The sequence below is a fragment of the Larus michahellis genome, chromosome Z (assembly GCF_964199755.1).
Source record: "Larus michahellis chromosome Z, bLarMic1.1, whole genome shotgun sequence".
NCBI lineage: Eukaryota > Metazoa > Chordata > Aves > Charadriiformes > Laridae > Larus > Larus michahellis.
The window spans coordinates 76,085,498-76,109,493 of NC_133930.1; the positions used below are offsets into that span (position 1 = coordinate 76,085,498).

A 23,996-nucleotide genomic window follows, 5' to 3' on the forward strand; every position below is an offset into this window, starting at 1 on the left:
TAGCCATTAACCGATTTATTTTTTCTTTCCATAATCTCACAATAAGTGAGATATCTACATTTCCTGACAAATGTAAAAGAAAAAAAAAAACAAAAAAAAACCCAAAAAGACAGCCAGTGAGGAAGCTGGGAACTCCCAGGTGCTGTTAGCCTCTTCTTTGCTCCTTGATATTGGTTAAAAAAAACCCCTCTTGCCAAGTTCTGGGCCAAATCAACAGGTAAACATTAGTCATTAGCTGGCAAAGCTTTTGGAATTGCTTTTCCCTTCTCCAAGCCAACTTGTAGGAAGGTTCAGGGTTCTATTAAATCTGTTACAGTTCTGATGATGTTCAGCAGTGTTAAGGCGCTTTTTCTTTAAATGTAGCTTTGGGAAGCAACTCTCGAATTCTTCAGAAGCAAAGCAATTGGCATATGCTTACACTTACTAGCCCAACTATTAACAGAAGCTATCATCACCAAACATCCAGCAAAAAGGCTGAAACGTGCCTTTCAATTAGTGAAAAGCACTTAATAGAATCACATTCTCCTGTGCCAGTCTCCCAAGACCTTCAGACTTTTACAATGGCTTTCCCAAGGTTTTCTCCCTTTAACATTCCTATGAAAGCCATTGGCATGTTTTCAAATCCTTCAGTGACTTCTTCACGGCATTTCACTTTTCCCTGTCAAAAGTAAGAAAGGAAATTGCTGAGTTTTCACTCACCAGCAGCCTAGTTTTCACCATCTTCAGGGGACTAAAATGCAAACAATTTTTCTCTAGCCTGTATGTTTCATCTGAAATATACAAGCTGGTATGCACCAGAGTAACTTTGCAAAACTAGGTAGGCTGTTTTAAGGATCTGCTTTTGCTGCAAGACCTTCTACTTGGACGAAAAGAAAGCTATCAGAAGTACTCATCATGGATTCACCAAGGGGAAATCATGTCTGACTAATCTGATAGCCTTCTATGATGGCATGACTGGATGGATAGATGAGGGGATGCTGGTGGATGTTGTCTACCTTGACTTCAGCAAGGCGTTTGACATGGTCTCCCACAGCATCCTCATAGGGAAGCTTAGGAAGTGTGGGTTGGATGAATGGACAGTGGGGTGGATAGAAAACTGGTTGAAAGAGAGAGCTCAGAGGGTCATGATTAGGGGCACAGGGTCTAGTTGGTGGTCAGTGACAAGTGGTGTTCCCCAGGGGTCAGTACTGGGTCCAGTCCTCTTCAATATATTCATCAATGACCTGGATGAGGGGACAGAGTGCACCCTCAGCAAGTTTGCTGATGACACAAAGCTGGGAGGGGTGGCTGACACAGCAGAAGGCTGTGCCACCATACAGAGAGACCTGGACAGGTTGGAGATCTGGGCAGAGAGAAACCTTATGGAATTCAACAAAGGCAAGTGTAGGGTGCTGCACCTGGGGAGGAATAACCCCATGCACCAGGACAGGTTGGGGGCTGACCTGCTGGAGAGCAGCTCAGTGGAAAGAGACCTGGGAGTCCTGGTGGACAACAGGATGACCATGAGCCAGCAATGTGCCCTCGTGGCCAAGAAAGCCAATGTCATCCTGGGGTGCATCAAGAAGAGTGTGGCCAGCAGGTGGAGGGAGGTCATCCTCCCCCTCTACTCTGCCCTGGTGAGGCCACACCTGGAGTACTGTGTCCAGTTCTGGGCTCCCTGGTTCAAGAGGGACAGGGAACTGCTGGAGAGGGTGCAGCAAAGGGCTGCCGAGATGATTCCGGGACTGAAACATCTCTCTTAGGAAGAAAGGCTGAGGGACTTCGGTCTCTTCAGTCTGGAAAAAAGATGGCTGAGGGGGGACCTTATCAACACTTATAAGTTCTTTAAGGGTGGATGTCACGAGGATGGGGCCAGGATCTTTTCAGTGGTGCCCGGGGACAGGACAAGAGGTAATGGGCACAAACTTGAGCATAGGAAGTTCCAACTAAACAGGAGGAGGAACTTCTTTCCTTTGAGGGTGGCAGAGCCCTGGCACAGGCTGCCCAGAGAGGTGGTGGAGTCTCCAGCTCTGGAGACATTCAAAACCCGCCTGGACGCGTTCCTGTGTAACCTGCTCTGGGTGACCCTGCTCTGGCAGGGGGTTGGGCTAGATGATCTCCAGAGGTCCCCTCCAACCATATGATTCTATGATTCTGTGATTCTACTTGGGAGTCATAACAGGGAGCAAAAGTCACTGCTATAAAAACACGCCAGCACGGATTTAGTGCTAGGTGGTCCCCAAACAATGGACAGGTAGGGGATTGTTTCCCCAAAGCCAGGCCTGTCTCTACCCATAGGGAAGTATGAAATTGCAAATCCAAGTTATCAATCCCAAATCTTCATGTTTGTAAAAGCTAGATCCTCTTAGCCTTTAGTGTTCACACTCACAAGCTTTTCACAGCCATGAACCAAGTGTTAAACTTAGCCTCCATTTAGAAAAATAAAATTTAAGAAATTCCCTTTAAAGTCCCTTTAAAGCCCAGCTCCCAATTCCATAAAATCATCCATTCTTGACAGTAATTTCAGCACAACGCTACAATGGCAACCCTTGCTCATACTTACAAATGAAAGGAGAGTGATGAATGAGAAACAGAGGAATTACTCTAAACATGAAACTCTTCATTGCCAGAGAAGTGTTTTGAATTACTCTTGAAGCACCCTTTTTCAATGCCTACATGTATTCTGGAATACATCTAAGCATACAAGCTAATATTGCAGGTTTCAACAAAGCACAAGGGATCAGGCACATTGACTATGGTTTGAGTGTCCCCCAAAAGGCTCAAAGATCAAGTCAGGTGGAAGAAAAGTATCACACTGGGACCTCAGCTCAACAACTATGACAAGAGACCCCTTGCAAAGAGGGAAGCTATGGTGTGAGTACACCTTACAGAAAACTATCCCTTCCTTCCTTACCTCCACCACCCATTTTAGCAGGGCCTTCAGACCTTCGTCCCGGCGGTTATTCCAGCGGGACACAATAAATCCTTCCATTCGAAGCTCTTTGAAGATCATTGGAATCTGAATGTAAGCCCCTGCAAGAGAAAGGAACCAGCAAACCACCTGCAATATCAGTTTCATTTAAAATAAAACCCAATGCGTAAAGAGATCTTTTAGCCAGTGAAGACCACTGAATCACTTTGTTCTAGCCAAAACTACTATTTTTTTTCCAAACAGAATTTCCAGGACAAAAGAACAAAGATTCATGGGCAGACAGCCACTCAGGGAAACAAAAGCCTGATCTGTCAAGCTGTGGGGCTGAACACCCAACACTCTGAAAAAAGTTTCATTCAGAAGTAAAATGACTTTAGTTTCATCCAAGGGGCTTCAGATGAATCCTGGAAATACTGTTTTGACAGCTTGTTTGATAGTCTGTCAAGCTCTCATGCTCTTGCTAATCTCAAAAAAGTTATACACATTAAAAAACAGTTCCCTCAATCATAAAAATCTGTGACAGCCTGTCTCATTTTTAAAGTGATCTGGGAGTCCAAAGCCAGTCAGTTTCAGACTCAGATTTCTGTTTCAGAATTCAGACCTCCCATTTCTTCTAGAAGGCAAATTTGGAAAACTTAATGCTATTGAAAGTGAATATTCATCTCAGCCACATTTCACCAGTAGCTGAAGTCTTATGGAAAAATAAACCCTAAGCTGCCTCATCTAAAAACCCAAGGGAAATCCATTCGTTCATCTAAAAGTACATACTGTGTAAATGGCATCATGCCACCACACCTGCCTTCTACTGATCTGTATCTGCTTAGAGCCCTGGGGAATCCTGTTTTAAGTAGTTTAGTCTCTCCTTCATTTCTAATCAGCTGATGTTCTCCATCCAATACAAGCGTGCACAAAGGGGACACAAGGAGCGTGGTCACACTCCCACTGTCTCACGGCAGCAGAGAGTTACCCAAATGTACACACATACATACAGTCAATACAGAAACAACCAATAAAATCTCCAGAAACTCCCATTACATCTTTCTCTCTGCTGTTACCAAGCAGGAAATAAAACTTAGACACAAGAAAGCAAGCCCACACCTTTCTGAGGCACGGAGTCATTGTACTGAGAGATGGCTCCGCAGACTGCAATCCTTCCGTATTTCTTCATATGATCGATAGCAATACTGGCAAATTCTCCACCCACCTATGAGAACCAGAGCATGTGCAGCATTAGAATCCAGTGTTTAGCATTGACTGCCAAAACCTGCAACCTTGCACTGTTGCACCAACAGGTTCAATCAAAGGGTGGAAAGGTTCCACTACTCCAAAGACTTGGTGGCTGCAGGAAACCCTTACACCTTTACACTCTAGTCAACACCTATAAGAACTTGATCTCACTCTTCTAAAAATTAGTTATGAATACAGGAAATTGGTTTTAATTCCAAATCTGCTTCACAAAGCTTGGTTTGGAAGCATTGGGCAGGACTTGCCCTTAGATCCCTCCTCTTAAGGGGCATGTCTAGGGGCACTAAGAAGCACCACCTCTGCTTTTCCCCCACACCAGTCTGCACTTTTACCTCTTCACAACATGGTGATGTCAAGTTTTTACTTAATGATTATCTTCTCACAAATAAGGATATGCTGTGCTCAGAAGCTCTTAACGGAGAAAAGTCATGAGAAAATTTACTGCTGGGGAGAGCTCTGTACAAACGTTGGAAGTGAGAGTGAAGGGAACAGACGTGACCATAAAACCTATTTAAGACCTTAGCAGCACAGGACGTGAAATTGCAAGGGTGAGGCAAAGCAAACACGAGCTCCTGCAGCAGGGGCAGGTGCTTTGCCCTAGCACCATGCATATTATATTATAAGGTATAATACATATGTTATCAATACTAAGAAATTAAAAAAGCCAGGGCTTGTTCTCCGTTGAAGGCTAACCGATATGGTTTGACTGTTAAACTCTCTTAGCCTCCAGAACAAGACGGTCACATTCAAACACCCTCTTGAGAAGACGGTCACATTCAAACACCACATGCCACTACAGCAATTTCACAAGAGGGCCTTGCAACTATTTTGTTTACAGGTACCAGTGTGGCCCCCTGGGCCATGTAACATGGCACCATCCATGCTTGTTCCCCTTCCAGTAACAGCAGAGAACTGCCTGTGGTTCAAGGTAGGGCCAGGAATGGACTGGAGCTCTCTCTGTTCAGCGTCAGTTAAATGTTCACTGTGACCCTCACCTCCCCAAAATATGCCATACTTTCCAGAGAGTGAAGAGAAGCTTCTCTCTCTCCATTCACAAACACCACCAACAATGCAGCTTTGCTCTTCAGTCTTTGTTCTTTCTATTACTGCCCAAAATCGGCTGCAGAAATAAAAGTGGGAAGGGAACAGGAAAACAGTAAGCTCTTACGGAGATAATTTCTCAATTAGATGGAACTCAATATCGATTTCCTGGTGTATTCTTCAATTAGATGTATACAATATTGAGTTCCTGCTACAGTTTAAGGAAAATGACAGCCTGCTTAGGGCAAGGCCCTCTCTCAGAACTCACATTGTCAAAGAAACAGTCATAGCCATCAGGAGAGGCTTTACGCAGTGCTTCATCCAAAGATGTAACAGTCTTGTAATTAAAGGCTTCATCAAAGCCTATTTCTTTCAGATAGGCAACCTTGTCCTCTGAGCCAGCACAGCCAACCACTTTGCAACCCTGCAAGGAAAGGAGAGAAACATTTCTAAACATCCCCTCACAACACAAGCTGACACTCAAAGTGCTGGGTGAAGGGCTCACCCTTAAAGTCAGGCTGCCATCACCATATGAGTTCTTGAGCTCTAGGAAATATTCAACTAGCTTTGCTGCATCTTCAGGAGCTTGTCCCGTCTCAAGACCTTACTGTAGGCATGCCTTCAGGGACGCTTGCCCTCCTGATCATTCATGGCCTTGTTCCCCTGTCTCTCAGGTGAGCCTTCTGAGGAGCAAGTATGAGCAGTTTAAGCCACTCACCCCAATTTTAGCAAGCTGCCCCACCACAGAGCCCACAGCGCCAGCTGCAGCATTAACCAGCACTGTCTCGCCTGGCTTCATCTTGCAGACCTCCAGCAGACCAAAATACGCAGTGAGGCTGTGAAGAAAGAGTGCTCAGTGAGGAATAAAAGATGCCAGATACAGAGATTTGACTTAACCACACTGAACCAAAATATTGTCACAACTTGAACAAGATTCAGTTTTCCTCATTCTTTACGAATACAAAAATTAACCCAAACTTCTTAACTTGGCTTTTTTACAGCCATTCCAGAAAAAATACAGATACACTACTGCGAAACAGGATGCCGTGGCAGAAGTCTGCCTTAGGTGAAAGCAGCTTTCCTTGTGCTCTCTACCAAAAAGGAAAAACACAGAGATAACTCCGTAAGGCAACAACTTGGTTACACACTGGAAAAGACAGTGAATCCAAGCTAGATAGAGGTCAGTAGCCAGCTGGTATCTACCAGATTGAGGCAAAGATTAAATGATACTCATGACAAATCAACGCTGTCAGAAAAAGAAAAAATGGTGGCAAAACCTTGCTGAACTGATGGGCACACTGCTCCTGAGGACTACTGTGCAGAGCTATGGCCACTGCATGAATAGTAATTCCTTCAGTGTAGGTTTCGCTCAAGCATGTTCCACTGATCACATTAATACTGAATAACGTCAGGCTTTGCAAGCTTCCTGAAGCAATTGATCCACTGGCCCAGAATCCCAGCAAACTTTTCTTCTAACTCCTAAATTCAAGCTGAGAGCTTCCCACTTGGTCTGAACCGAAAGGGCAAACTGAATCCATCTTGCAGCTGTCTGGAAAAACATGCATCTTGCCTGATGTCAAAGTGAAATACGAGTTCTGCTCTGGCAGGGAGGTTGGACTAGATGATCTCCAGAGGTCCCTTCCAACCCTATGATTCTACGATTCTGCATCACACACAATGTTATGATCATTTTGACAGCCGTCTGTGTTTACAGGACTGGCCAAGTCCTGATCTCCAATACAAACTACAGAGAAAGAGAGAAGAAATATGAGATGACTGAGAGACTGCAGTAGTGAATACAGATTCCAAAGCACAGCAGCTCTGTCTGCTGCAGTGCAATTTAAAGGACCTCTGTTTTACTGCACAATATGACAGCTGTCTTTTGCCATTCTGGGGCAATTCTGGAAATGGTGATAGCAGAAGAGCCCAATCCGCAAAAGCAGACTGGTCCAGGTGCCACTGAAGTTTGAGTCTTTCCACTGAGGTTAATTTAGATTGAACTGGATTCTTTCCAGCCCCTCCTGGATCTTCTTCCTACCTTATTACAACTTCTCAAGGAGCGGCACCAAAATGTCCAAGGCAAGTCTCCTCTAATCTAGAGGATGGGCCAAACTTCAGGCCCCCTACAGGATTAAGGGCACCCAGCAGCACACTTTTTACCACAGTGAGCAGACAACATACTGATAAAACAAGACAGGGGAAAAAGGCCATACAAATAGGTGGAAACATCCTGCACAGCAAAATCCAGGGGGTAGCTGCCTCTGGATCTCGAAACTCACCCTGGCATGCCAACTGTCCCAAGAGCCAGAGATCTGGGGAGTGATTCTGGCCAACTAGAAGGAAGGAGCTGTAGGTCTTTCCCATCAGAGATGAAATGAGTTCTCCAGCCACTTCTAGCCACGACAAAGTCCCCCACTGTAAAGGCAGGATTCTTGCTTTCCACAATCCTGTTTAAAGGAAGGGGAAAAAAAAAAAAAAGAATATCCTGTCAGACACAAATCATTCCTGGCTCTTCCCTCCTTTATTCCCGTTGCCATGCGATGCAAGGAGAAAAGAAATATTTCATGCCAGGACATTTAGCCCACACCTGCTGATGCTGTAGGCTTCCCAAAATGTTTACAATCTCTGATTACCAGGGGGATACTGGGCAATATGATTCTAGACTCAGCCCTGCCCACCACAAATTCAATGCTCCCACATGGATGCTGACTTTTGTTTGACTAGCACCAGCCTGGTATGAATTCAAACTAGGCATCTGAGTTAGAACGCAGGAAAGAGGATGCTGGGATTAAAGGCTGGAAAAGCAAGAAGTCACAGAGAGGCTGTATCAAGCAGTTCCCTCCTTAGACAACCTGCACCTCATTTAAAAGTTGGAGATCTTGAAGGCTGAACCTCCTGGGGTACTAAAACCACAGAGAAAGCAGTATCTAACAGGGAGAAGTTCATACTTGCAGTGTCTCTACACCAAATGAAAATTCAACTTTCTTAGCCCAACAGGAAAACTACGCTGGGGAATGGTAGGTAAGCAGCTTTGAAATATTGAAAACAGTTGGCCTTCTGTTCAACAGACTTGGTTGTTAATTTATCCAAGCCCTCAGTGCTCTTGCAGAAAAACACAAGAGTCGAAGGCCACAGATGTTCCTGGGCAGTAACTTAGAGGCAGCACAGCAGGAGCAAGCTGACAAAGGGAAACATCTGTGTAGCTAAATTACCACAAGCTTGGGAAAGGATGGATTTAAAACCCTTTGGCTACAACTAGAGCTGTATCTTAGGTGACACTGAGGTATTCTCAGCTGGAGTAGATAGCATGCATGGTTTCTGGCATGCAATTAGTAGCACATCAGATTTTAAAACATGAAGTTGACACTTAGGACAAGTACAATGGTCATTTCTTCATGCCTCTGCTTGTAAAAATTTCCTTTTAAAACATCATCGCCAGAAATAACATATAGATCACATCAGAGGCCTGAAGGCTCTCCAAGAAGGCAAAGAGGTTCTCACAAGAAAACCATGGTCCAATCAATTACAAACAAGAACACAGTTGCAGAAGTATGTAGACTCACGTCAAGAATATGTAATGCAGGCTGCAAATGTCTCAAATGTTAATACATTCCTTTGAGATCTGCCATGTGTATGGATAACAAGAACTGAAGATCTCACCTGGCAACCTGTGTGCCTATCATTATGTCCCCTTCCTTCATGTCCCGTCGACTGTAAGGTCTGTAACACAGGCAGAGAGTTGGCTTACTGTAAGCAAATTTAATGATGTTCCAGATAAACTGTTAAGTAGTAGCTACTGTCTGACCCAAAAAGAAAGCATAAGCAGTGATGCTGAACAGATTCCAACGAGCTTGTCATTGTAATGACATAACTGGATGTTTTCCATAGCCAGCTACCTGAGCATCCCACCTTGATCAAATACTGGGCTAGAGCGTTGGGGACACAATAGTACTAATTTTCGCAGCATGGTCCACCACTACAAGGCTTAGACTCCAAAGAACTATCTCTGACGCTAGGGTTCACCGGACTTCTTCAAACTACCCAGTCTCCCTGTACTTGAACCACCACCTATTAACATGGGCATATCAGCAAGTGAAGCAGCTACTGCAACAGGGCTGCAATCTCATTCAAGCCTGTTACATTCCAGTGGAAGAGACATGACAAGAAACAACACCACAGTCTGAGAAAAGTCAGGCTGCAGCATCATTATGCTAATGTCTGGCTAAATCTGACATAGGTCCATACTGGAAGTCTTATAATTTACACACATTTTATAAAAAGTTGACAAAGGCATCTGGGACTCTGGCAACAGGGGACGCTCCTGGCAGATATTCTTTCGAGGTTTAAGTGGGAGATCAAATGAGGTATCTTAGCCAGCAATTTAAAAGAAGAAAACGGTATACCTCATGTAAGGATCAACACTGAGAAACACTGATTCAAGCAGCAACTCTGCAAAAAAAGACAAAGCAAATTACTGGGCGTCAGCAGTGCAGTAAAGCATAGTTTCCATACAAAGTCAGTCTTTCAACAAAAGCTATAGGAATTCATGACAGCTCAAAAACCCCACATCCCGTAATCCTTTGGGGAAAAACTAACAGAAACAACTGTTACATTCATTAACTCTGTCTGGATTATCCCTTCACTGTTACAAAAAACACTTTCTGTACTGTCTCTTTAGCAGGCTAGCTTCTTTTCTCTATCTGCCTTCTCTCTCTATAGAAGGCTCAAGAGGCCAAACCCCAAAGCAAAGCACTAACTTACTTTTGACCCAGATATGAAATGCCTTCTCGTGATTCAACCAGTAGAGGGTGGTAAGAAACCTCAGCACAGGTCAAATACAACTTCCTTAAACAGAAAGCATTAGGCTGTCTTTTCTAGGTAGCCTAATCCATGTTATTGTCTCTAATGACACTAGTTTTTGTGAAATACACTGTAGAACAAATTTTAATTAAATTCTCATTCACACAGCAGTTTTAGCTGTTCAACTCCACCTAATAATACCTTTCATTGCCTGGGCTGCAGTGGTCTAGCTAGTACAAACTAGAAATTTATTCAGATTTAACTATTTTCCCATTACTCAGAATAAGAAAGGCGATCTCCTTTAAAAATGGTACTCTAGTATGAAGTTATGTCTTTCCTTGCTGTAGGGATTAAAATGGGAAGGAAGAAATTACTCCATTTTCTTAAATACCCACAGGCATGAAATTTTTAAGTGTGCCTGAATACTACAGAAGTACCACTGTGAGACTGTGAAAGGCATGCCATGGCTGCTGCGCGCTGGAGTTAGAAGAGCTCAGACACTGTTTCTAAGGATATTATCAGAATGCAGTGTGTCTTAAAACCCACCAAACCCATCAACATACATGTTCTTGAGCAACTGCCTTTCTCTGCTAAGGTGCATGGCTTGCCACATGCCGTGCCAACCCATTTTCGAAAATTCAAGCCAGAAAAACAAACAGTTAGAGACACAGTCATTCATCAGCAACCAGCCAGCCTCTGGAAATAACAGTAACAGGTGGCACTCCACTTACCTCCATCCTTTAGGTTTGGCAGCTCTATCTTTTTCAGGTCGAAGTCACTGGTTTTGGGGAAACCCTCAAAATGCTTCTTCAGAACCCACACCTTGGCAGTTACCATCCTGCACAGCAAACAGCACAGCCAAAGATCGCCTGTCAAAGAGATGCCCAATGGTGCTGGTCTGCTCATGAGGGCTAGTTTTAAGCTTTACAAAGCAGAGCAGTAACTTGATAAAGTGCTGTCACAGCCTTTGCCTGCATCCTGTGGTAGTATCGCCGTATCAAGAAAATGTCTGAAAAGCCCCCTCATTGCCTAAGCAACCCAGAGCTTCCTGCGACCTGCTGGACCTCCTGGACTGCTGACAGCAAGCCTTGGTCTGGGAAGTCAGCCCCAGCAAGATGTACAGCCCCCACTCGAAAGAAATCAAAGTGGGAAAATCTACTAGTTTAAGGAAAGAAAAAAAATCCTGGAAGGAAAAATATAAACCACTTAAATTCTTCTGCCCTGATTACACGGGGTGAGTACCGAACCTAAACTTTTACAAGCTTAAAGTGCAAGGGAGAAATGCAAAGGTAAGAAAGACCTCTCTCCATGATACCCCTTATGATGAAAGAAAATGCTTTTCTCCAGTTGCCAAGCTCACGGCTTGGAACTTGGGAGCACATTGTCACCAGCATCTGCTATACAAGATGGAAACAAACAAATTATTTACATTTGCTTTACCCTTACAGCCCCCTTCTTATTCCTAAAAGCAAGTGCATCAACAAGGACAAAGAAAGAGAGGTTTATACTTAGAGCAGGCAGGTAGAAAACCACGTCCTCTGCTGACAAGGCCAGCCAATAACGCTCTGCACCCGACTCACTCGGTGGCTGGATTCCCTCAGTCACACACCTCCTAGAAGGCAAAGCCATCTGCTTTTATGAACAGAATAAGTACCACCCTCAGTCCACTTCCTCAGGAGAAAGAGTAAACACTCAGTAAACCTGGCACAGGGCACACCCAACATGAGTCACCTTTCTCCTATTAAGATTTGAGATCATCCTTACAGACTGCTCCAATTCACCGCCCAGCCAGTTGCACAAGAATGTTCTGCAATATGCAAAGCTAAATACTCAAAACCCACAGTCTTAGAAACTACAAAACATTGTAGCCTGGAGACTGAGATTATTCCCTGCAGCAGGAGTTTCTTCAAATCACGTTTTATCAGTCCTGCCCTAAACCTCTTAAGAGTTCTGCCACAGAGGAAAAAATATCTAATTAAAAATGAATACAAAATTCAATGTTCAATCCATCATTTAACATAGCACATGATCCATAATACACCACTATCACAAGGGGACACTGTCACACTATCATGACATTTTCATGGTGAGATGCCCGCAAGCTCTCAAAGGACACCTTCACTGCTCCCACTGCACACACCAAAGGATCAGAGCTTGCATGGCCATGCCTCTGCATGCCCGAATCTGTGCATTAGAGAGCCATCTTAAGAAACAGTAGCGAGCTTTGGCATTTTGCCTCAACTGTGTTGCAATGAGGCATGTGGCATGGCAGAGAACTTTGTCCAGGCACTATCTGTCTTCAGCTTTTATTTTTCTTGCGAAAATATTCAAGTAGAATACAAAGGGTGAAAAGTGTAAAGAGACCGATACATAGCAGCATGTTCAACCACAAAACACCTTAAGACAAAAGTACTAATTAGGAACAGAGACCTGAGAAAACAAACATTACTTTTAAAAGAGGCACAGGGCAACCTCTCCATTATGATGGTTGGACTAGATGATCTGAAAGGTCCCTTCCAACCTAGGCAATTCTATGATTCTATGATTATTCAGATAAAAACAAAAGCCACCAGATCCAGAAACCCATCAGCACTCAGCAACCTTCTGTGATGAAACAGGGTTCCTAGATGAGAAACAAACACAACACAGATGAAGGGTTCCTGCATGAGGAGTGTGTGCTGGGGAAATCACCTTTATCAGGACAGGTAGCTCTTTCACAAAATGAAAGAAGTATCACCAAGATTTCTGTCAAAGCATCCTGCATTCATAAAGTGAGCAGCCAAAACCAGCATTCCTCACTTACCACATACAATCGCAACAAGAACAAAGGTCACAGAAAACTTATCTGCAGCAATTGCCAGCTGATCTGCCAACGTTGTTTCTTAAAAAAAAAAAAAAAAAAAAAAAAAAGGGAAAAAAAAAAGCAGCAGGTGGCACTCCCCTGGCAACTACCCTAGCATTTCCATCCACTGCTGCTGTTGCTTTGCTATCAATTATATTACTATATATTACTATATTATATTGCAACACTGCAGCAACAGCAAAGCAAACTCAGCAAAGGGGCTTACAGGAGCAAAAAGTAAATTTGGAGTAACAGAAAACTGACCCCACTCACTTGCTTACACTCACAAAGAGCTGTTTTGTCCCAGCAGCGTGTCCTGCGTTCAGACACAGCTACCCAAGTGCTCCAGCCAAGAATGACGGGGACAAGGGACGCTGGGTAGCTCCATTTGTACCCCCGGGGAGCCAACAGTGATTCAGAATTGCTTTGTCTCCCATCCTATCTCACCTCTGTGAGTCATCAATACTGACCCCCTGCTTTTTGTCTCTTTCCTCTGTGTGCCTCAAGGCTCCAGCCCTCTTCTTTAGTTCCCACCACCATCTCTTAATAGCTTGATTCCTCACTTTAGTCTGAGTACAAGAACTTGTTGTTTATTGGTCCAGGATGTCCTCTGTTTTCCCTATCTGATCCTCTAAGAAGCCGCACAAATCCTGATGATCTGCAAATCTAGGTGCCATCAGTATTGGCCATTTCTACCTCTCTTCTGCTGTTCCTTCTGGTGCTTCCACACTCAGACCTTCCATCCACACCAATCTTCATGTTCCTCTCAAAAGATCTCTACTTTTTGCAACACACAGATTTTTCAGCAGAGTAATGACCTCCTACAAACAATACGGAAAGATGAATTTCACTGAACCACTTTTATTACCTTTAGGGACTTTGGGAACAGGACAAATTTTCTGCTGACTGCTTCTCACCTTTTACTGAAATCACATTATTATAGTCACTTCAAGGCTAGGGATGTTCTCTGTCGGTTGTAAAACAAAAAGCCCCAAACCAAACTAACAGAAAACAGAACAAAGACACATGCTTGATGAATGGATTTGCACACCAATTTCTAGGTTAACAAACCAAGATTATTTTGTATGTTTAGATATAAAATCATAAGAACCGGTAAGGACTACATTGCTTAAGCATACTAAAGAACTCTAAAGCATAAACAGCAGTGATGCAACATCTGTGGGATCCAGCAAAAGGATCACTAGACTAAGCATGTGGTAGCCACCATCTCAGCTTCAAGAGCAGTAACCATTGCACCGTAGAACTACTTTGTTGTCAGTAGGTTTGAATAATACATTTCTTTTGTGTGTTTTCTGTATAAAGTATTTCATAGACCACTACAATCATGCCTTTGCAGCCATAAGAAAAACTTCAGAAAGGACAGTCCATGAAGATGATAATTCATTTCTAGCAAGTCCAAGGAAAAAAGGTGATGAATTTCTGCCTGATATTCTTACAAAAGAACCATTAAAGCTTTAACTGAAATTGAAGTCCAAGACAGCATTTACTCTGAGGTCCTTCAAACCCTTCTTGTCCTCTTGTTTAGCCCATCAAGTTATCAAAGAATAAAGTTTTATATTAATCTCTATCAACTTTTTCCATAAAATCAGACACCTAGGAAAGAAGTAATGGACTGGGGAATCGGCTTTGTGCACTAACACTGTATGTAAGAAAGCAAAGATCCAGTCTGTGTTCAGACACTGCAGGTGGTGCAAATGTAGCTGAGTTGCAAGTAAAGCACCATCACGCAGGTTATCACAGCTCAATCCCCCAAAATGCGCAGGGACAGAGATTCACAATTCAGGGGAAAATGGGAGAGAAGAGAAGAAGGAAGAGGTGAAAACTGGGATCCCATAGGAGACACTAGCAACTGGAAAATAAGGTCAGGAATAAGAGAAGACAGACAAGTCTGAGAAAATTGAGAGACTTTGACTGGATGCTGAGGAGCTGGTGGTGATATCTGAAATTTGGGAATCTTCATATTAAGTAGAAGAATAGCACAGCTCTAAAGGGACCATGAGTCAAACCAGCAAAGTTTACTTTCCTTAAGTAACCTCAACGAACATTCATGTCTTGTGTGGTATGGTTTCCTAGCCTGGGCTTGCCCATATCTAATCTTCAGGACAAAATCATCTTAGAAGCCTGTCAGTTACAAGTAAGTTCAATTCGAATTCGGGGTTAGCTTAACAGTTCATCTTGCTGCCAGTCACAATTAATTTGCAGAAATGGCTGTGGTACTAGTTTTGTTTTATCTCCATTTTGATGCAGGAACAGCTATGCTTCCAGCTACATTGTAAGAAATGGGTACAATAAAAAGCTGAGTGAAATATATCTCTCAGACATAACTAGTTTGTAGATCAGTGCTGAGGAAAATCCACCCGATCACCACAACTGAGACCACAACTGAGAAGTTATTCAGGAAATCATTATCTCGTCTAGTCCCTTCCTCCAGATCCAATTTATGCAGTCTCCTGCTGCATTTCAAAGCAATCTGCCAGGCACCAGCATAAAAGACTTTCTAAATACTTTAAAAAACAAACAAACAAACTTAAAAGGACTTCTTGGCAGTAGAGTCTGCCAAGGGAGTCATAATCCAGAGGCTACCTTGGGATTCCCCATACATTACAGGATTACCAGTTACCTGGGAGTTACCAGGGCCTCAAATCCCAAGTGCCTGCAAATCATAGCAAAAATTACCTGTTCCTCCCCTCTGGCTTAGCTTTCTCAGAAATAATGTTTTTCCCGTAGTGAAAAGTAAGGTAAAGGCAAACCACTCCCATGCTACTTTTGGCAGATGCTATATTGCAAATATCTGAGCAAGCATGACACTGCATTATGAAACAATAAAGCTGCAACTTCATTATGCAATGCTATAAGGCCCTGGAAGGAGGTCAAAGATTGCGAGGTAAGTAGTCATCACTAGGTAAAAAGACTGTGCTGTCCCGCACTTTGTTACAAGGGTGTAATTCCAACAGAAGTTCAACAGTCCTGCAGACAGAGCTGACACGGGGAGGGGAAAAGGGAAGCCAAGACCTGTACTGAAACACATCAGCTGCCCTTCATCTCTCAGAAATTGCACATAAAATGAGAATCTTAAGAACTATGTCTGATAAGAAAGAGTAAGCAAGAAGCCCACAGGTGGGAAGGAAGACAGGACACTGCAGATAACCTGGGCTGACAAACTAAGTCAAAGCTTCTTGAAGGGCCAGCTGTGATTCCCTGGTCACTGCGGGGCACTCTTAAATGTCTTTCAAGCACTTTCTACTTCCCCCTTGCTTAAATGTTGATACAGTCCAAACACATGCTGCAACATCAGTAAATGCAAAATTTCATCAAAGTTGTGGAGACATACTGCAGCACCGTTTCACTTCTTATATTTGCAGGACATGCCTGTTACTGCACCACATAGAGAAGTGTTTTATTTGCTTGATTTTACAGCTGCCAAAGAAAAGCAGAAGTCCCGTTAAGCTTAGATTTCTAGAAAACTCCATTTAAATTAACCCCCAAACTTTTGACTACACCAAGCAAGTAATGCTGTTTTAGGGGAAAAAGATAAGAAATCTCAGGCTGGTATCTGATGTTATAAAGTTACTGCAAGACCTTCAGGACTTAATAAACCTGCCTGTTGGCTGCTCCTTCCCACAGTTCTCATTACTGATCTCTACAAAGGTTAAACACCCCTGTCTCTTGCAGCGGAGTGCAATAAGACAGCCCCGTGTGTTCAGATCGGAAGTTACAAACATACGTTCAAGCACCAGCAATCCTTCTGAGGCCCTCTCCTGAAATTTTGCAGTATTACAAGGGCAGATTGATCCTTGGAATGAGTTCCTGCTCATAACCTGCAACCAGCTTCTCCCTCAAGAAGGAAACTTGCTGCTCCAGCCCACCTAGCAAATCCAATACATACCTGTTATCTGTTACCACTCCAATACATCTGTAGTATTAAGGATACTGAAACGGATAAATGAAAAGATAAAGGGACAAGAAAAAAAAAGAAAAGAGGGAAATCAATGAGAGTCTAAGGAGATGGAGTGGAAGGGTGGAAGCACACAGCAGTGGTTAGCACTTGTTGTATCGCTACAGACAGTAGACAGCATCTGGCAAAGGGGCCTGAGGACCTCCCTGCTCCTGCAGCGCACATCAGCTCAGCACAGTATTTTACTGTAGCAAGTGAAAATGGGTCCATCTGTGCAAAATGCCATCCTAGGGCTCCCAGTGCCACGACAGAGAAGCCATCAGGCTGTGATGTGTGGCCCAGCACAAGAAAACTTGTGAGAGTTAGACCAAGGATTACATCCACCACTGCAGTTTAAAACACTAAATCTGCAGGCTTGAAAGAAAAATCCTTTAACTCACCCCACACCCCCTGTTCTTAGCCTGCCTGCCTGCCTTTCCTCTGGTGCTTTGACCTCCCTAAATATGCAAGACCAAAAGTGGTCATGGTGAATCCCCAAGTAAAGCTTCACAAGTTTTTTTACACAAACAAGAGATTCAGAAGACGGTCCTTCTCCAGACTTCTGGTTTCTGTGGCTAAAGATTTTCCCATCTGAGAATCCTGAACGTGCACTGATCTGTTGCCCTTGTGAGCTGAGAGGGATTGCCAGCCTTCCAGGGTCTCACTTTCTCCTCCAGGAACCTTCTTTTCAAGGGTTGTAGACCTTAGCAGGAATATCAGCTCATGAGAGGTATAGGCTTGAGCAGATATAAACCTACCCCACAAGGAGACTGCAGTACCACCACAGAACAAAAAACATCTAGTGGGTATTCAACTTGTCTAGATTAGAAATGTAGTCTCAGTTACCTGACAGAAGGAAGACCAGACTTTCTAAATCACCTGCTTAATACTTGGTCTGGTATTTAACCTTTGTTGTTGCTTCCCTTCCCAAACTGTAAAATTAGTGAATTTCAATGTGCTAATCAAATCTGAACAACTGACTGGATTTGCCAGTTCACCTGTTGTCCCAAATTCCCCAGCAAACCGAGCCAGAACCTACATTAGTGGATCTCAGATGCTATTGACTGGTGCAAGGAAATCTGTACCTACTTTAGACTGAGGGAAGCATGGGTTTTCACATTGTGGAATCTCCATCTTTCAAAATTTTTACAACTTCACATGCCTGTGAGCAATCTGGTGAGTCTGGTCTGGCTTTGCCCATGTGCACAGACTACATGACCTCCTAAAATCCCTACCAACCTGAATTTTTCAGTGACTACATAATGGCAACTAGCACACTTAATTCATAATTAGCTGTTGGCACAAGAACTAGTGCTTATTTCATATGAACTGTGACATGAACACCTTAGGAATTAAATCAATATTAGGAGCAAGCAAAGTTATAATTTCATATTTATTTATTATTGTTGGTTTTGATTATTATTTAGCGCAGGTTTCTACAACACATTCTTCAAAATACCTGAAGCACCAGAAAACTCTCATGGAAGATTTATTCAGGATGTATGCACTCTTAATTTCTTTCACCAGAACTGAGTCCTTGTGATGGAGAGAAAAAGACTTCACTGAGAGGTTCAAATTGACAGTTTATTTGGACTTCACTCACAGGTCCGCTACGCCACTATTGCAAGTTCTTATGGATACAATGGAAGAATGCCCTAGTGGAATTTAGGGGGAAAAGAACAAAACAATTCACAGAATACACTATTACCACCTGTAATAAATAGAATCATGTTTGTTAATCAAATCAGGCTTTCTTAAAGGCTGGTGAAAACTTACACTGTTTCGACTCTTCACATACCTAAATCACAGGCATCCGGTGTGCTGTCTGGGGCACTTTGACACCTCAAGGCCTAAATCACAGGCATCTGGTGTGTTTTAACACTTCAAAGGGAAGAGCTAAGTTGTGAGATAAGCTGAAAAGAGTCTCCCCAAGGACATTGATAAAGATGAGGAGCTTTCAGCCTCACGACCATCAGGAGGCGGGACAAGACCGACCCCCTAGCAACACGTCGCTCAGACACAGAATATACCAGGATTGACACATATACGGGAACCAGAAGAGTATATAATCAGCTACTTTCGGGAAGTGGGTGTGCGCCGTTGGCGGAGCAAAGACTCCCCGGCCGCCCAGCGCTGTTTTGCTTGCTGCCGCTTGCTTAATAAACTAATTTGATTAATTGGACTGGTTCCTGTCAATTATTGGGCCACAATCTATAACACCACCTAACAAGTGATCCCAAAAAAATAACCCCACAAACCACCTGCACGCCAGATATGAATACCTTAAATAAGTGCACAAATCACAATCTTAGAGCACGTTATTAAATCACTTACCCTCTCTCTCTCAGGTAAGGCCACTCAGTCCCGGGAAGTTACCTTGCACAGCGTCCTGGACAAGGCGGGGCAGAAATCTCCTACAGACCAGCTGTAACTTTGGAGGATTCCCCCTTTTTTCTCCCCAAAACTTTGGACTTAACTATCCTTTTTCGGGACTGTGGTCGAATGGATGACACTATCTGGGATGGTTATCCCCGGTGGTTTGATGGCCCCTCAGACAGCAATGTTTATTTTGTGATGTCTGGTCTCACACTCACTGAATAGCGGTGGGGCGTGACTCAGGGCATTTTGTTTGTTAAAGGCACCATTCGGGTTTCAGTTCGGGTTTCAGTTCTTATTGTAACGCAGTGTTGAGACCACCCCGGGCCGAGCCATTTCCACAGCTGCCCCCAAGTTATCTCTGCATAGATAGGGATCGATAAGCGTCTGCCGAGGCGAAACAGAGCAGAGTTGAATGACCACTCCCTGCATCTCACCTTTTGTGTTCTGAAACCGGTTTAGCCAGCTGCTCCCATTCAGTCCTGAGAAGAAAAAAAGAACAATTATCTCCTCTGAACCAAGAATTAACTATAGCATGATTTGCGAAAAAAAAAAAACAAACACCAAACCCCAAAACACAACCCTTACAATATCTGTCTACCCAAAAAGCTTACTGTTAAATTCATCCCATGAAATGAAAATAAACAGGTGTTCCTTTACCAAAATAGAACGCCATCTTTTATGTGTCTGCTGTGACTGTGCTTTCAGCCCTCAGAGATTCTAGGGAGTACGCTAGTGAGTTCCAAAAAAACAACCTCTTTCTGAATTGATTTCATTAATTTTGTGCTGTATCATCATGTACTTACCAAAATCAAACCCTTTCCCAATTCTTAAAATGCTCATTTCATAAACCAGTGAAGCTATACTATATGTTTACCTTTGTAGAGTATTTACCTGTGACTTCAGAGCTAGGAAAGGCATCTGCTATACATTTGGCATAATGCACATTATGGTATCACGCTACTAAAAATTCTCCTAGATAAGCAGCTGATAAAAATACCTTTTCCTTCCTCAAACCACATCCTATATTCATTCCAACATGCTAACTCCGTGACAGTTAGCTGCAACATTTTTTTAATTCCTTAAAATTGAACACTATCATTAAAATAGCACATTTTACCATTACACCAAGTGAAGCACCCAACTTCTAGGGCTTATGAGGTGAAAGCTATTACATAACCACTTAAGAAGGGGCCAAATTATCCCTTTCCCTCATGTTATATGCAAATATAGAACATACATATTTATCTTTATAGTAGAAAGCCTCTCACATCAGAAAACTCACAGGAAAAAACTAATCAGAAAACTAATCAGGAAGTGGCCTTCAGGCAAGAAATGTGCAAGCACATTTGCCACAGATCGCAGACTTTTTTGCCAATCAAAACCAATTCAAAAATCATTTTGAAAGATTTTCAATGTGCAAAGTCAAAAGTGGCATTTAATGACGGCTGTATAGTTACATGGTGTCAAGTCTGATTCTTCCCCATACTTCAAAATTATTTTTCTTAGTGTGGTGTCCAGATGTTAGCAAAATGAACAGCTGACAGGACATCATCAAGTGCTTCGTAGCTACCATACTTCCCTCCCGCAGTAACTGTAATGCCTTTAACAGGTCACACTACATCCAATGTAATTCCTGAAGCGAGCAGACACACAAAAAATTTTCCCTATAATGTAGACTGCGGTCTTAATTATTTCAAATGATGAAAATAAGCTCAGACTATAGGCTAGGTAGTTCAGTTTTACAGCAGCCCCCCAGCTCTCAGTGGTAACACTAATGTCCAGCTGTCGCTCCAAAGCGGGGTCATTTACCCACTGTGCAGACGCCAATATACACACAGAGTAGATGTATTACCTATGTATTTAATTTCTGCAGAGATGGGTGCTAGGTGGTAATCCACAAAGCTAGCACACCGGCCTAAAAACTCTTAGGAATATTTATACAGTCCAAAACACAGAAATACACACCCTTAGTTATAATTACTACTTGGTACTTTATCTTAACAATTTCTATTGATTAGTATAGTCTCTCGCTTTCATTTAAGGTTACAATTTCCTTTAATTGATGTGCACATGCTCCAGCACCGAGGTGGGGTGTAGCCCTATTCAGTATCCAGTCTCCAACTGAGTTGGTGGTCGACATCTCCCACTGCCACCTTTACCTTTCCCCCAGTTACTGCAAGTTTTTGTTGACTTCATGCCTTATCCATCAGCAGTCTGGTTTTCAGACGGTTTTGGCGCCTCCTGTGGTGGGATGTTCCTCACATTAGAATCATAGAATTGTTGAGGTTGGCAGGGACCTTTAAGATCATCGAGTCCAACCTTTAGCCTACCCTGACAAGAGCCACTTCTAAACCATGTCCCTAAGTGCCCCATCTACCCTTTTTTTAAACACCTCCAGAGATGGTGAATCCACCACCTCCCTGGGCAGCCTATTCCAATGTTTAATAACCCTTTCAGTGAAAAAATGTCTCCTAATATCTAATCTAAACCTCCCCTGACGTAACTTGAACCCGTTTCCCCTCGTCCTATCACTTGTCACCAGGGAGAAGAGGTCAGCCCCCATCTCTCTACAACCTCCTTTCAGGTAGTTGTAGAGGGTGATAAGGTCTCCCCTCAGCCTCCTCTTTTCCAGGCTAAAAATTCCATTCATTAGTAAGGCATTTTATTTTGTTTGTTTATACCAAGTGTCTGGTTTCACAGGGCCTTGTGACCTTTTTACAGCTCTCTTTTCTTACTTAGTGAGAGATTCTACCTTCTGAAATATATTTTACCTTTTTAAAGTGCATCACAGCAGTCCTCCTGCAAAATACTGGTCTATTTTTACAGCGTTAACTACAGCACTTTCAGGAAAGAGTAAACGCATTCAGCTGACTTTGCTTTTCCACTCTGATGAATGCAGCACTGGACAACTACTGTTCTTCCAATGACAAGCGCTCGCACACTTTGAATAGGTTCTCTTTAATCTGCTTAAATGGAAAAACCTCTGAATCACAGCAAGATAACTGACCAACCATAGGTAGTTTCGGTTTTGGGTTTTTTGGGGGGAGCAGTAGGGGTGGTGGGAGTACAGAACGGCACTTATTAATTTTAATGTAATTTAAGGGCGGTACTAAGACACTTCCCGCCGCAGCCTGGAGTTAACCCCAAGATCGTCAGCCCCGCCACGTAACGCCACACTAATACCCAAGCGCCTTCTCACCCACCCTCACCTCTCCCCTCTCAGGCACTGCGGTCCCATAGCTGCAGCTCTCTTCCCTCACGGGGAGCACTACCCGCCATTTGCTCCTCTCGCAGGCACCGCGGACCCATAGCTGCAGCTTCTCGCAGGAGCAAGACCCGCCATTTCCTCCTCTCGCAGGCACCGCAGACCCATGGCTGCGGCTCCTCATGGGAGCAAGACCCGCCGTTTCCTCCTCTCTCAGGCACCACGATCCCATAGTTGCGACTCCCTTCCCTCGCGGGGAGCACGACACACCATTTCGGTCTCTCTCAGGCCCAGCAATCCCACAGCTGCAACCCCTCACAATAGCAAAACCCGCCATCTCTCACCCGTTCTCCCCCCGGGGCCCGCCCCTCTCTGCCCGTCAGGGGTGGAGGGGGCCTTTCTCATCGGCCCCTGCCCGCCGCCCTCCCCTCAGGCCGAGGGGCTTCGTTGTGGAGGTGCTTGCTCCTCCTCTGAAACGGAAAGCGCGGCAGACCTCAGTCTCCTCTGGTCTAAGAGGAGGGCCGCCGGAAGCAGGCAGCGCCGGGGCAGCCACCATCAGGCACCTCCTCTAACGGCCGCCGAGTCTTGGCGCCAAAATTCAATCTTTAGGGGCGGCTGAGAGCGGCGCCGGCCGTGAAGCACTGGGGGTCGGGAACGGGGCAGCCAGCGGCTGGTGAGTGGGACCCGGCTGATTCCGAGCGGGCAGCGAGGGCTGGCTTGGCAGGGGCAGCGGTGCAGCTGTGGGGAGTCGGGGCGCCGTCAGTGAGAAGGTGGGGGCGGGCGCCATAGTGGCGGCAGGGGCAAGGATGGGGCTGCGTGTGTTCACGGCGCCTCAGAGCCGAGGTTGTCCCTCCGGTGCGGTGGGGCCGAGCAGGTGGCAGTCCTGCAGGTTGGAAAGGGTTCTTCTGCCGGGTTGTGAAAGGTGCGGACCTTTCCTTTCTCTTCGCCGGCTGATGGACTAAAGCCTGGCTTTGTAAGAAACCAGGATTATGCCACGGTCTTCGTGCAAGTCTGCATACAAATGTCGCGATGAGCGGTTGTGTAAAGTCACGTTGCTTAAAAATATCGATTTACAGGTTATTGTTGGGATGCTTCCTGGATCTAGGGTCTACTTGGAATTTTCCGTTTATAAATGCATAATTTTTTTGTTGTAAAAGGCATGTGTTTCCATTTTCTCACATATTTAACTGTTTGTTCGGCATGCAGTGTGATTAGTTTGCCTTTTTTTTTTTTTTTTTTTTTTTTAAATCTGTAGGGTTATAATCCAGATACCTTTCTTCATGCTCTGTGGGGAATACTTCTCCTAGTCCCTGAGGAACAGAGAGAAGATGTACATCAAATCAATTGTTCTTGAAGGATTTAAGTCCTATGCTCAGAGGACGGAAATTCGTGACTTTGACCCATTATTCAATGCCATTACAGGCTTGAATGGTAGTGGCAAATCCAATATCTTGGACTCAATCTGTTTCCTGTTGGGAATCAATAACCTGACACAGGTAAAGAGAGAGGGTGCATTTAAGAAAGGTCTTTGTTCTGTCAGCAACATTTCATATTACTCTCATGAGTAATCTCTGATGGAAGACCTAAAATGGTGCTTCTATATAAAAAAAAAAGTTTG

At 43.9% G+C, this 23,996-nt stretch overlaps 3 protein-coding genes across 19 annotated transcripts in view; 2 read left to right on the forward strand and 1 right to left on the reverse strand.

Annotated features, from left to right (window-relative positions):
• The window catches only part of LOC141735830 (thioredoxin), a 38,619-nt gene extending 18,775 nt beyond the window's left edge, over positions 1 to 19,844 (forward strand). Inside the window, exon 6 of one of the 7 annotated variants that reach the window (XM_074569134.1) lies at positions 19,143 to 19,844. In XM_074569134.1, coding sequence (XP_074425235.1) covers positions 19,143 to 19,225 — 83 coding nt within the window. In that variant the 3' untranslated portion in view covers positions 19,226 to 19,844. Of the gene's footprint in view, positions 1 to 3,154; positions 3,271 to 5,871; positions 7,662 to 14,162; positions 14,246 to 18,221; positions 18,970 to 19,142 lie in introns of those variants that run through there. The other 6 variants (XM_074569131.1, XM_074569133.1, XM_074569135.1 and 3 more) reach the window with 6 other exon arrangements.
• PTGR1 (prostaglandin reductase 1) lies at positions 1 to 22,946 on the reverse strand. Of its 9 annotated transcripts, none has more exons than XM_074569126.1 (12): positions 22,723 to 22,884; positions 19,608 to 19,652; positions 11,506 to 11,609; positions 10,729 to 10,835; positions 9,601 to 9,646; positions 8,858 to 8,917; positions 7,477 to 7,644; positions 5,916 to 6,033; positions 5,466 to 5,621; positions 4,010 to 4,115; positions 2,894 to 3,012; positions 1 to 658 (listed from the first exon to the last, which is right to left on the reverse strand). In XM_074569126.1, exons 4-12 carry the CDS (start codon positions 10,832 to 10,834, stop codon positions 548 to 550), a joined length of 990 nt encoding a protein of 329 aa, XP_074425227.1. In that variant the 5' UTR covers position 10,835; positions 11,506 to 11,609; positions 19,608 to 19,652; positions 22,723 to 22,884; the 3' UTR covers positions 1 to 547. The 9 variants fall into 9 exon arrangements, with proteins under 9 accessions (XP_074425227.1, XP_074425226.1, XP_074425222.1 ...); XM_074569125.1 differs by having other exon boundaries at positions 10,729 to 10,866; XM_074569121.1 differs by having other exon boundaries at positions 10,729 to 10,866; positions 22,383 to 22,731.
• SMC2 (structural maintenance of chromosomes 2) overlaps positions 22,928 to 23,996 on the forward strand; it is a 21,903-nt gene continuing 20,834 nt past the window's right edge. For 2 of the 3 annotated variants that reach the window (XM_074569117.1, XM_074569120.1), the window contains exon 1: positions 23,140 to 23,874. In XM_074569117.1, coding sequence (XP_074425218.1) covers positions 23,707 to 23,874 — 168 coding nt within the window. In that variant the 5' untranslated portion in view covers positions 23,140 to 23,706. Of the gene's footprint in view, positions 23,052 to 23,139; positions 23,875 to 23,996 lie in introns of those variants that run through there. The other variant, XM_074569119.1, reaches the window with a different exon arrangement.